Source organism: Papio anubis, chromosome 20 (genome assembly GCF_008728515.1).
Source record: "Papio anubis isolate 15944 chromosome 20, Panubis1.0, whole genome shotgun sequence".
Taxonomy (NCBI): Eukaryota; Metazoa; Chordata; class Mammalia; order Primates; family Cercopithecidae; genus Papio; species Papio anubis.
This window is the reverse complement of record NC_044995.1, coordinates 44,157,458-44,170,681: the sequence shown is the minus strand read 5'-3', so window position 1 is coordinate 44,170,681 and position 13,224 is coordinate 44,157,458. Positions and strand designations below refer to the sequence as shown.

The 13,224-nt window shown below is 57.6% G+C and overlaps 1 protein-coding gene across 1 annotated transcript in view; it reads left to right on the top strand.

Annotated features, from left to right (window-relative positions):
- The window catches only part of ARHGEF18 (Rho/Rac guanine nucleotide exchange factor 18), a 124,618-nt gene extending 112,281 nt beyond the window's left edge, over positions 1 to 12,337 (top strand). The window contains exons 23-32 of the mRNA XM_031659062.1: positions 2,047 to 2,229; positions 3,704 to 3,841; positions 4,468 to 4,598; positions 6,803 to 6,859; positions 6,954 to 7,001; positions 7,097 to 7,567; positions 8,640 to 8,946; positions 9,747 to 9,872; positions 9,966 to 10,155; positions 10,382 to 12,337. Coding sequence (XP_031514922.1) covers positions 2,047 to 2,229; positions 3,704 to 3,841; positions 4,468 to 4,598; positions 6,803 to 6,859; positions 6,954 to 7,001; positions 7,097 to 7,567; positions 8,640 to 8,946; positions 9,747 to 9,872; positions 9,966 to 10,138 — 1,634 coding nt within the window. The 3' untranslated portion in view covers positions 10,139 to 10,155; positions 10,382 to 12,337. The remainder of the gene's footprint in view (positions 1 to 2,046; positions 2,230 to 3,703; positions 3,842 to 4,467; positions 4,599 to 6,802; positions 6,860 to 6,953; positions 7,002 to 7,096; positions 7,568 to 8,639; positions 8,947 to 9,746; positions 9,873 to 9,965; positions 10,156 to 10,381) is intronic.
- Positions 12,338 to 13,224: the final 887 nt, after the last annotated feature.

Genomic DNA, 13,224 nt, shown 5'->3' with positions numbered 1-13,224 from the left:
ATGTAATTCACACACCACGCCACTCACCCTCCCAAGCGTTGGGTTCAGTGGCATTTTAGTGCATTTCCAATTATGCAGCCAAAATCACGTTAACTTTAGAACATTCCACCACCCAAGAAAGAAGCCCCTTCCTCCTTAACAGTCACTCCCCACCCCGTGCCCCAACCCTGACAACAGGAATCTACTTCCTGTCCCTGTGGATTGGCCTGTCCTGGATATTCCACATAAATGGAGTCACACACTGTGCGACCTTTTGGGTCTGACTCCTCTCACTGGGTGTGATGTTGTCAAGGTTCATCCGCGTTCAGTGAGCACATTGTCAAGAACAGTTCCTGGTGCCCTGTAGCCTATAGCAAGCTCCCTTCTTCCCTTTCACTGTCTGTACTTTTTTTTTTTTTTTTGAGACTGAGTCTGGCTCTGTCGCCCAGGCTGGAGTGCAGTGGCCGGATCTCAGCTCACTGCAAGCTCCGCCTCCCGGGTTTACGCCATTCTCCTGCCTCAGCCTCCTGAGTAGCTGGGACCACAGGCGCTCGCCACTTCGCCCAGCTAGTTTTTTTGTATTTTTTAGTAGAGACGGGGTTTCACTGTGTTAGCCAGGATGGTCTCGATCTCCTGACCTCGTGATCCGCCCGTCTCGGCCTCCCAAAGTGCTGGGATTACAGGCTTGAGCCACCGCGCCCGGCCACTTTTTTTTTTTGAGACGGAGTCTCGCTCTGTCACCAGGCTGCAGTGCGGTGGCGCGATCTCAGCTCACTGCAAGCTCCGCCTCCCGGGTCCAAGGGATTCTCCTGCCTCAGCCTCCCGAGTAGCTGGGACTACAGGAGCACGCCACCACGCCCGGCTAGTTTTTGTGTTTTTAGTAGAGAATTTTAGAGTTTTTAGGGTTTCACCATGTTGGCCAGGATGGTCTTGATCTCTTGACCTCATGATCTGCCTGCCTCGGCCTCCCAAAGTGCTGGGATTACAGGCATGAGCCAGTGTGCCCGGCTCTGTATTATTCATTTTTAAATTGGATAATACTAAAATAGTAAGTGGCCTGCTATGGTGGCTCATACCTGTAATCCCAGCATTTTGCGAGGCTGAAGCAAATGGATCACTGGAAGCCGGGAGTTTGAGACCAGCCTGGACAGCATGGCGAAACCCCGTCTCTACAAAAAATTTAAACATTAGGCTGGGTGCGGTGGCTCATGCCTGTAATCCCAGCACTTTGGGAGGCCAAAGCGAGTGGATCACCTGAGGTCAGGCATTTGAAACCAGCCTGGTCAAGATGGTGAACCCCATTTCTACTAAAAATACAAAAAATTAGCCAGGCATGGTGGCGCATGCCTGTAGTCCCAGCTACTCGGGAGGCTGAGGCAGGAGAATCACTTGAATCCGGGAGGTGGAGGTTGCAGTGAGCCAAGATCGTGCTACTGCATTCCAGCCTGGGCAACAGAGCGAGACTCCTCCTCCAAAAAATAAGGAAAGAAAGAAAGGGAGGAAGAAAAACTCAGTTTTCTAAGGCTCTAAGTTGGTCCCAGACTAATAAACAGGCCTGATACAATCCTCACTCACACCCTACTGTGTTTGATTTTCTTTCTTTTAGAGACAGGGTCTCGCTTTGTTGGCCAGGCTGGAGTACAGTAGTGCAGTCATAGCTCACTGCAGCCTTGAACTTCTGGGCTCAAGCGATCCTCCTGCCTCGTTTCCCAGACATGCACCACCACAACCAGCTAATGTTTTATTTCTTTCTAGAGACAGAGTCTCATTATGTTGTCGAGGCTGGTCTCAAACTCCAGGCTGCAGGAATCCTCCTACCTTGGCCTCCCTAAGTGCTGGGACTGCAGGCCTGAGCCACCACAGCTAACCTGATTTTTATAACGAGGGGGAAAATAATCAGAGGACAAGGCCGTGCCCTCCCCCACCTCCCAGGAATGCAGGACGCAGGGGGCAGCCTATCTCAGGGCAGGGGCAGCGGGGTCTTCATCCTTAGGCCAGTCCCTGGGGCTCAGACGATTCCAGGGAAGGCCGACCAGGCTGACTGCCACCTCCACCATCACTCTGCAGAGCGGTTAAGCATGAAAGACCAGCTGATTGCACAGAGCCTCCTAGAGAAGCAGCAGATCTACCTGGAGATGGCAGAGATGAGCGGCCTGGAAGACCTGCCCCAGCCCCGAGGCCTATTCCGTGGAGGGGACCCATCCGAGACCCTGCAGGGGGAGCTAATTCTCAAGTCGGCCATGAGCGAGAGTAAGTTGGCTGCCCACACCTCAAGGGTGTAGTCCTGCCTGGGTGGGCTCAGGGGAGCCCAGGACAGGCTCACGGCTCAGTGTGGCCAACACGGCACTCTGTCCAGGACAGGCTTCTATCTGGGGGGGCCCAGGAGCAGCACTGACCCCCCGACTGGTGCCTGCTAGAGCCAGAAGGGCCATAGACACAATCTGGGCCAGCCCCTCCTTGCAGACATAAAGCACCTTGCCCCCCCCATTCAACAACCGCTCTGATGCTCCCTGCATGCGGAGCGCTAAGCTGGGCTGGGGAGGATCTGAAGTTGACTGACACTGGTTCCCTACCCATCAGAGGTTCCTCTTCTTCCTGGGAGGTGGGTCTCTGGTGATATCCCCAGAAAAACACACGCATGCTCCCTCAGGGGTTCCCCAAGCACAGCTCCTACACAGCCACTCCGACACAGCCACTCCAACACAGCCACTCCAACACAGCCGCTCCAACACAGCCGCTCCAACACAGCCGCTCCAACACAGCCACTCCAACACAGCCACTCCAACACAGCCGCCAGGCCCCTGAGCTGGCCGCTTGGACAGGCAGTCAGTGCCCAGTCTGCTCTTTCTTTTTTTCTTTTTCTTTTTTTTTTGAGATGGAATCTCGTTCTGTCACCCAAGCTGGAATACAGTGGCGTGATCTCGGCTCACTGCAACCTCCACCTCCTGGGTTCAAGCGATTCCCCTGCCTCAGCCTCCTGGGTAGCTGGGATTATAGGCACCTGCCACCACACCTGGCTAATTTTTGTATTTTTAGTAGAGATGGGGTTTTACCATGTTGGCCAGGCTGGTCTTGAACTCCTGACCTCAGATGATCCACCCCACTCTGCCTCCCAAAGTGCTGGGATTATAGGCGTGAGCCGCCGTGCCCTGCCCCAATCTGCTCTTTCAACAGTGAGGGAGGCCGACACAGCCCCTGCCTTCCAGAGCCTTTCCGCAGAGTAAGAAGGCAGAGACCGGGGTCAGCCTTTCCTCTCCAGCCCCACTGACATCCTTCCACCCGGCTCCAATGGCCGTTGTTCTTGGCCCCCGGGGACACTCTCATATCCCGCACCTTGGCCTGGAATGTTCTTGTCCCCACCTCTGTGCACACAAGTGTGTCCTGCTGGCCCTGGGCAAGGCCACATCCAGCATTCGCCAGCCCCTGGCCCAGGGTTGCCTGGTGGAAGGTGCGGCAGGAGCCTGTACCCGCCGCCCTCCCCATGGCTGCCCTACAGCCCTGTCCTCTCACTTAGATGCGGATTGGCCTGTCCTGGTGGCCATACCTGAAGTAGGTGTGTGCACAGGGACAGTGGGGCTGAAATCCCATTGCAGACAGTGCGGGGCAGGCCATCACCACCCTAATGAGTCCCTCCATCCGCCCCGGTCTCACTGCCCCAGCACTCCATATTCCCCTGCACACTTCCGCAGGGCGACTCGTGCCTCCTGTCCCCTTCCTTCCACAGTTGAGGGCATCCAGAGCCTGATCTGCAGGCGGCTGGGCAGCGCCAACAGCCAGGTGGAAGACGGAGGTAGCTCCACAGGCCCGCCCAGGAGGGCCGAGACCTTCGGGGGCTACGACTGCACAAACAGCCCCACCAAGAGTAAGAGTGGGGCCATCGCCCCTCCCGCCCCCAGGGCCACCCCTCAGGACGCACATTAGCTTGTATGGGGTTTTCTGGAAGCTTCTTTGTTGTTGTTGTTGTTGTTGTTGTTGTTGTTGTTGAGACAGGGTCTCGCTCTGTCGTCCAGGCTGGAGTGCAGTGGCGCAATCTCGGCTCTCTGCAACCTCCGCCTCCCGGGTTCAAGTGATTCTCCCGCCTCAGCCTCCCAAGTAGCTGGGACAGCAAGCACCCATCACCACGCCCGGCTACTTTTTGTATTTTTAGTAGAGACAGGGTTTCGCCATGTTGGCCAGGCTGGTCTTGAACTCCTGACTTCAGGTGATCCACCCGCCTCGGCCTCCCAAAGTGCTGAGATCGTCGGCGTGAGCCACCGCGCCCGACCAGTTTTGTGGAGCCCTTCTGAAACCCTGCAGACATTGTCGGTTGTCTTGTGACAGCAGCACCCGGACCAGCACGCCCCCCACCAGCAGGTGTCTGTGCTGCAGACGCCTCCATTCGGGCCCAGCCTGGGTTTCCTACCTGGGCAGGGGCTGGGGGTGGACTGGGAAGGTTTCCCCTCCCCATGGGATGGCAGCAGCCTCACGCCTGTGGCTTGGGGTTCTCAGATGGCAGTTTCAAGAAGAAAGTCAGCAGCACCGACCCCAGGCCCCGAGACTGGCGAGGCCCCCCAAACAGCCCGGACTTGAAGCTCGGTCACACGGACGTTCCTGGGGGCTCCGAGGAATCACTGCAGGTGGTACGTGGATATCCGTTTGCTCGGTACAGTCTGAGTCGTCGTAAGGATTCAGGCGTGTGAGCGGCTTCTGCTGGGGTTGTCTAGTTTTAGTCTTATCAGCATCGACAAGCGTGGTTCGTTTTGTGGTGAATAACAGTATCTCAGCCCAGATGAACACGCCGGCAGCTGAGTTCTTCCTGCAGCCTCCCGGGAAAAGCAAGAGGTTCCCCAGGAGGAAGGCTGGGGAGGGGACAGGCTCAGGGCACTCACCGTGGCTTCATCAACAGACGAGAAACCCCCCTACAGAGACCACCAGGTTTCAGCCAGGGCAGGTGAGGTGGCGCCTACCAGATGCCAGAGCTCCTGGCTGTTCCTTTGCCTTTGAATCAGAAGGCCAGGTGCCTACTCGGCCCTGCCCGGGTTAGGGGTCAGAGGCCAAGGCCAGCTGCCTCTGGTCAGCTCTGAGGCTTGGACTGGCCGCTGTGGCCAGAGCTGGCACGCAGGCCTTATAGCCAAGCCCACTCTACCTCCCAGGTGGCCCCAGCCCCTCGTTTTCCAAACACCTAGATTTGCACAAGTCAGGTGACTGGCAGGGCCAGTGTTCCCAGTCATGTCCCGGTCCTGGGTCCTTCCTGTTATCCAAACTAAGGGATGTATTTTCAATAATAAGCAGGGCCAGGTGCAGTGCGTCACCCATAATCCCGGTGTTTTGGGAGACTGGGGTGGGAGGATCACTTTTTTTTTGGAGACAAGGTCTCACTCTGTCACCCAGGCCGGAGGGCGGTAGCATGATCACAGCTCATGCAACCTCTAACTCCTGGGCTCCAGCAATCCTCCCACCTCAGCCTCCCAAGTAGCTGGGACCACAGGTGCGCACCCCCACACCTGCCTAATTTTTTAAATTTTTGTAGATATTGGCTCTCACTATGTTGCCCAGGCTGGTTTCCAACTCCTGAGCTCAAGCAATCCTCCTGTCTTGACCTCCCAAAGTGTTGGGATTACAGGCAAGGCTGTCATACCTGGCCTTGGGAGGATCACTTGAGGCCATGCGTTTGAGACCAGCCTGGGCAACAGAGCAAGACCACATTGACAAAATATTTTTAAAATAGCTGATCCTTTGGCCGGGCGCGGTGGTTCATGCCTATAATCCCAGCACTTCAGAAGGCCGACTCGGGTGGATCACTTGAGTCCAGGGTTTGAGACCAGCCTGGCCAACATGGTGAAACCGTGTCTCTACTAAAAATACAAAAATTAGCTGGGCGTGGTGGTGGACACCTGTAATCCCAGCTACTCAGGAGGCTTAGGTGGGAGAATCGCTTGAACCTAGGAGGTGGAGGTTGCAGTGAGCCGAGATTGTGCCACTGCACTCTAGCCTGGGCGACAGAGCAAGACTTTGTTTCAAAAAAGTTAAAAGTAGCTGCTGGGCGTGTTGGCTCACGCCTGTAATCCCAGCACTGTGGGAAGCCAAGGCAGGTGGATCACCTGAGGTCAGGAATTCAAGAGTAGCCTGATCAACATGGTGAAACCCTGCCTCTACTAAAAATACAACATTAACCGGGCGTGGTGGCGCATGCGAGCAATCCCAGCTATTTGGGAGGCTGAGGCAGGAGAATCACTTGAACCAGGAAGGTGGTGGTTGCAGTGAGCTGAAATCGTGCCATTGCACTCCAGCCTGGGCAACGAGCAAAACTCCATCTCAAAAAAAAAATTTTTTAAAGCTGATCCGGGTGGTGCACACCTGTAGTCCCAGCCACTTAGGAGACTGAGGTGGAAGGATCAGGCACTACACTCTAGAGTAAGACCCTGCCTCAAAAAAAAAAAAAAACCAGAAGCGGGGCATGGTGGCTCACGCCTGTAATCCCAGCACTTTGGGAGGCCGAGGTGGGCAGATCAACTGAGGTCAGGAGTTTGAGACCAGCCTGGCCAACATGGTGAAACTCTGTTTCTACTAAAAAAACACAAAATTAGCCAGGCGTGAAGGCGTGCGCGCCTATAATCCCAATTACTTGGCAGGCTGAGGCAGGAGAATCACTTGAACCCAGCAGCAGGAGGGTGCAGTGAGCCAAGATTGCGCCATTGCACTCCAGCTGGAGCAACAAGAGCAGAACTCCGTCTCAAAAAAAAAAGTTAAAAAAAAAAAAAAAAAAGCAGCAGCAGCAGCAGGCTTGGGTCTAGTCGGATGGGTCTTGAGCGTTCTCTGTGGTTTGACGGTGTCCTCTTCCCAGGTGGAGGCGCCAGGCACGGAATCTGATTCCCGTCTACCCACCGTCCTGGAGTTGGAGGTAGGCGCCCGCTGTCCGTCTCCCCGGGGCCGTTTACACGCGCCTGTGGCCTCAGGCCCGAGAACTGGCATCAATCTTTCTCTCCTCCCCGCAGCTTGTCCAGCGGATCCAGACACTGTCCCAGCTGCTCCTGAACCTCCAGGTACAGGGGCGGGGTGGGGCTGGCCACACGTGCCCTTTCCTGGTTGGCTGGGGCACGGGTGCGGCTCTCACCCACCTGGCCCTGGCCCTCCGCAGGCGGTCATCACCCACCAGGACAGCTATGTAGAGACGCAGCGGGCAGCCATCCTGGAGCGCGAGAAGCAGTTCCGGCTGCAGTCCACGCGTGGGAACCTGCTGCTGGAGCAGGAGCGGCAGCGCAACTTCGAGAAGCAGCGGGAGGAGCGCGCGGCCGTGGAGAAGCTGCAGAGCCAGCTGCGGCAGGACCAGCAGCGTTGGGAGCGCGAGCGCCAGCGGCAGCAACAGGAGCTGGAGCGTGCGGGCGCCCTGCTGCAGGAGCGCGAGGGCGAGGCGCGGCAGCTACGGGAGCGGCTGGAGCAGGAGCGCGCCGAGCTGGAGCGCCAGCGCCAGGCCTACCAGCACGACCTGGAGCGGCTGCGCGAGGCCCAGCGCGCGGTGGAGCGCGAGCGGGAGCGCCTGGAGCTGCTGCGCCGCCTCAAGAAGCAGAACACCGCGCCGGGCGCGCTGCCGCCCGACACACTGACCGAGGTGAGCGCTCAGCAGCCAGTGTGCGCAGGTGGGGGTGACCGGTTTGCGCGTGCATTTGCACGAGTGCATGCAAGTGACAGGGTTCGCAGGTGCATGCGTGCAGGAGTGTAAGAGCAAACGGCACAAGATACCCTGGCATTAACAGCTCATGCCACAATGCAGAACCTTTCTCAGAGCTGGCTAAATGCTTAACAGAACACTGTTGCTCAAAACATTCCATAAATGTTAGAAACTTCTTTAAAAAAAAAAAATGCACTCCTGTAATCCCAGCACTTTGGGTGGTGGAGGCGGGTGGATTGCTTGAGCACAGGCGTTCCAGGCCAGCCTGGGCAATATGGCGAAACTCCATCTCTACAAAAAAAATACAAAAATGAGCTAGGCATGGTGGCATGCACCTGTGGTCCCCGCTACTTGGAATGCTAAGGTGGGAGGATCCCTTGAGCCCGGGAGGTTGAGGCTGCCATGAGCCGTGATCACGCCACTGCACTCCAGCCTGCGCCAAAAAAAAAAAAAAAAATTGGGTGCCATGGTGTGTGCCCTAGCTACTCCGGAGGCTGAGGCCAGAGGATTGCTTGAAGCCAGGTCTTTGAGACCAGCCTGGGCCCTGGAGTGAGACCTCGTCTCTAAAAAAAAAAAAATAACAAAAATTAGCAGGGCATGGTGGCACATACCTGTAATCCCAGCTCCTTGGGAGGCTGAGGCAGGGCGATCATTTGAGCCCAAGAGGCTCAAGGGCTGTGACTGTGCCACTGCACTCTAGCCTGGGTGACAGAGCAAGACTGTGTCTCTGAAAACAAACCTATAAACCATGGGTTGTGTGAATGGGTGTGGACACGAATGTGTGAGGTGTTTGTATATGAGTATGGGACAGTATGGGTGCCACTGAGTGTCACAAGTATGCACATTTAACAGGGGTTGGGGACAGGCAATGACCAGCAGCTCCTTCAGGCTGCACCGGGCTCTGTCCAGAACAGGAGAGGTCGAGGGTCTCCTGTGCACGACCCTTGGGGGCTCTCCAGAGGCCGCACAGCAGGAACCTGGCATTGGGATGTATGTGCTGTTGTCCCCCCAGGCCCAGCCCCCAAGCCACCCTCCCAGCTTCAACGGGGAAGGGCTGGAGGGGCCTCGGGTGAGCATGCTGCTGTCCGGTGTGGGGCCAGAGTACGCAGAGCGCCCTGAGGTGGCTCGCCGGGACAGCGCCCCCACCGAGAGCCGGCTGGCCAAGAGCGATGTGCCCATCCAGCTGCTCAGCGCCACCAACCAGTTCCAGAGGCAGGCGGCCGTGCAGCAGCAGATCCCCACCAAGCTGGCGGCCTCCACCAAGGGTGGCAAGGACAAGGGCGGCAAGAGCAGGGGCTCTCAGCGCTGGGAGAGCTCAGGTGAGCCGGCCCCGCCCCTTCGCCTGGGCCTGCAAGGTGCAGCCGTGGGCAACTGGTCAGGCTGTAGGGGCTCGCTGGGAGCCAGGAAATTCAGGACACCTGTGCCATCCTCCGGAGAGGAAAACCAGAAGGCAGAGCTGGCATCATGGCTGAGGCCACCCCACACAGGGCCATGTTTGGTCTCCAGGCCCAAAACTGAGATGATCCACTGTGTGTCTTCCCCACCTCAACCCTCAAACAGTGGGATGGGGACCAGGAGCCTTAGGGACACGGGCTAGAAGGTAGAGAGCCCTGGCCACCTGGGATCAGCACAGCCGGGGCGGGGACAGGTGCAGGCGCCTCTGCTCATCGTCCCCGTTCCACAGAGCTGTTCCACAGAGGGGGACACAGAGCCCAGAGCAGCCCCAGTGTTTCCATGGAGGGTGCCCAGGGGCTCCTCTGGCACGAGAGCCGGCCCTGCTGCTCTGGGGGACACCTCCCTGGGGGACAACCAGGGATGTTCTGAGACATTCCCTGAAGATTAGGTGTGTCCCGTGGCCACTGGGGCCTGTGCTGTTTCCACAGGAGGCTCAAACTCCTCTCCAGATGCCAGGTGACTCTGCAGGTCCTTCCACAGCGAGGCTGGGGCCATTCTCCCTGAATTTGGGGCTTAGCATCTGAGCAGCTCAGGTCATGGGATCCAGGCTGCCCGTGGGAAGTGTCAGGTGGGGGTGCCAGGCCCCTCTGCTCTCGGAGGCTGCCCTAGGGAGTGGGGACAGCTAGGCAGCCTGGAGCTGGCCCGAGCGCCTTCCCTCTTCCAGCGTCCTTCGACCTGAAGCAGCAGCTGCTGCTCAACAAGTTCATGGGGAAAGATGAGAGCACCTCACGGAACCGCCGCTCGCTGAGCCCCATCCTGCCCAGCAGACACAGCCCCGCGCCACCGCCAGGTGAGCCCCCACCCGCTGACATGAGCCCAGTCCCACTTGGCAGCTGTGGCACCACCTGGCAACTGCTCAGTCTGGACCCCCTCTCTGTTCCAGACCCTGGCTTCCCCGCCCCAAGCCCACCGCCAGCTGACAGCCCCTCTGAGGGCTTCTCTCTCAAGGCCGGGGGCACAGCCCTCCTGCCCGGGCCCCCAGCTCCCTCGCCACTGCCGGCCACACCACTCAGCGCCAAAGAGGACGCCAGCAAGGAAGACGTCATCTTCTTCTAAAAGGGCCGTGACTCAAGGTGCAAGGCCCCTCCCTGCCCTGCCCAACCTTCCTGCTCTCTGGGGACCCCCATGGGGTCACCATGCCCACCCAGCTGTCCCCTCCTCTTCCCTAGCAAACCACCGATGACCGCCTGGCAGGGGCTGGCCTATCGGTGCTCTGGGCCTCGCAGCTCTTTCTGTAGGATTAGCAGTGGTGGCCTGGGTCACTTTCTGAACCTCTTTTTTTTTTTTTTTTTCAAAAAGGAAAGTTTTTAATGGAAAGTTGAGCCAGGACTAAACCAGGGAGCTGTCTGAAATCATAGCGCCCCATGCTGGTGGCGGGGAGACCAACTCCGCGCTGTTTTTCTGAGGCAGTGAGGAACGGTGCCGGCTCTGCACGGAGCTGAGGACAGGACAGACCTCGCTCTGAGAAGGAGCTGCCGGCCGGGGCCACGCTCCACGGCCACCACGCAACACTGGAGTCAGGGGTTAGGGCACCAGGAGGAGCCAGGTGGCGTCGGCAGCATCTGTCCCCAGAATCAGGCAGAATCCACTTCCCAAGCAGAGACTCACGCAGGTTCACTGTGAACCTCAGGGCCAGGGAATGAGCTAGGCACGGGGGCATGGGCAGAGAGGGCCACGGGGCAGGGCCCACTGAAGGGACATCAGTGGCCCTCCAGGCAGTTCTGTGGGTTTGGAAGCCCACTGTGAAAGGGGCTGACCTTTGCCCCTTTTTACTTGGCATTGGTTTTGAAACCAGCTGTTTCCCAAACTCTGCTTCCCGAGGTCACCCATTGCTGTTCACACGCTACATCTGTCTGGGCAGCCGGGTTTCTAGCTTCAGCCAGGGCGCATACACACCCCGGACGCAGGGTCCTCAGCCCCCGGGAAATGAGCTCCTGGGGCTGGCATCCCACCTTCCAGGCAGGGCTGGCACATCACAGACTGTCGAGAGTGCCACATCCCGGGGCGTGCGCAGGAAGCACCTAGAGACGTTGCAGCGAGTGGCCAAGTGGCCGCTGTGCAGGCCCCTCGCTTGTAGTGAGTTGTTGCAGCTTATGGCCCCTCCCCTGGAGGATGGAGGAAGGAGTGTTGGGCAGTGTCGAAGGTGCTGGGACGTCCCATGGTGGCGATCCTGGGACGGTGAGATCCAGCCATGATCCAGCTCCGGTGGAGAACGGGACACATTTCAAGCCTTGTTCTGCACCCCAAGCATTAGTGGCAGGACTGGGTCCTGGCTGGTCATCCTTGTTCCCAGTGGGGTACACGTGAGTCCCCGCCAGGGCCAAGTCCTTCTCCGGAACCCAGGGTCCTGGGAACCGCAGATCCCGGGGGGATTCAGCCCTTCTCCCACTGTGCTGGCAGAGGCGCTCCTGTGACCCTGAATACAGTGAATAGGGACATTCCCGCCACTCGGGGACAGACGGGCACAGGGGATGGGAAACTCCATCAGGAAGTGCTCCCCTGGGCAGACGCGCCCACTGGGTGCTGTGGGCTCAGGAGGGGACAGAGCAGGAGCTGGTGCCAACCAGGACCAGAGCCCCACAGCCATACAGCCCATTGGTGACAAGGTCCTGAGAACACAGTGAGTGGCCAGGCGTCCCAAGACGCCCGGCCCCTCCGACGACCTTGACTCCACCCAGCCCAGTCGTTGGCCATCAGCGACGCTCTCCGCCCCCCGTCGGATCCCATGTGTGCCATGTTTATCATCAGTGTTTTGTATTTTTGTACTGAGTATCGGAGCACTTTACAAAAGCTGACTGTACATTCCTGTTCTGTTGTGAAGAGAACATTCCCAGACCCTCGCACCCTCCTGAGCCGGCATGTGCCGGTCCAGCCCTCCGAGATGCCACAACTCCTTGGATGGGGGAGAAGTTCAAGGAATTTCTGCTCGGCCACTCGGTGGGAACCCTGCGTCCCCGCCACATGGCCGAGGGGTCTCAGTTGTGCTAGGCATGGGGCGGCGGCATTGACAGCCCTTCCCTCACCAGTGCCCCTCGGCCGCTCTTGGGTTGGAGCCCGATTTTATTTGTAAAGTTGACAGTCGAGCACATGTTCGTATTTTCGTGGGATCTGCACACGTCTTTGTCAGTCGTGATCGTGATCTTCGTCACCTGCTAATTATTTTTACAATGATTACAACATTTCCTCACCACGGGATATTTCTGACCTGCTTTAGAACTTAAGACCTGATTCTAGCAATAAACGTGTCCAAGATGAGCAGTGACTGGCGTGCACGTTCTTGGGGGTTTTGTTTTAGGATTTTCTTCTGCCCAAACATCGCTGCAGGAGTAGCAGGTTCTGGTGAGGGCTTCCCATGGCTCCTGCACCTCACCTCGCCCCCCTGCCCTCCGTGTCCCGCTTAATACTCTGAAGGCCCCTTCAGGCACAGAGTTGTTGGGGGTTCTTTTTTGTTTTTGTTTCTGCTTTTTTTTTTGAGGGACGGAGTCTCGCTCTGTCGCCCAGGCTGGAGACCAGTGACAGGATCTCAGCTCACTGCAACCTCTGCCTCCCGGGTAGCTGGGATTACAGGTACACGCCCCCACACCCAGCTAATGTTTGTATTATTTTAGTAGACATGGGGTTTCACCATATTGGCCAGGCTGGTCTCGAACTCCTGACCTCAAGTGATCTGCCCGCCTCAGCCTCCCAAAGTGCTGGGATTACGGACAAGAGGCAGGAGTGGGGCGTGGAGGTGCCTGTGGAGGGTCCTGCCCACCGGGTACACTTCAGGCTTTTGTGGCGCCTCCACAAAAATCTTCTTGCTTTTAATCCAAAATAACCCCCAAGAGTGTAACTTTCAGTTCCTCCATCTGGTGTGAGGCAGCTTGGCTATGAGTGTGAACTCATCATTTCCACCTGGTCTGAGTTCCAGTGGGGCAAGGACAGTGCTGTTTCAACAGCGGGTTTCCCATCACGAGGTGACTAGGTGTAAAGTCAATCACTAGGTCACTAGGAAGTGCAAAATGGGAACTCTCAGGCAGCACTCTCCACCAGGAAGATGATGCAGGCCACGTGTGGAATTTTTCATTTTTAGTAGCCATATTAAAAAAGTAAAAGGAGGGCCGGGCACAGTGGTTCATCCCTGTAATCCCAGCATTTTGTTG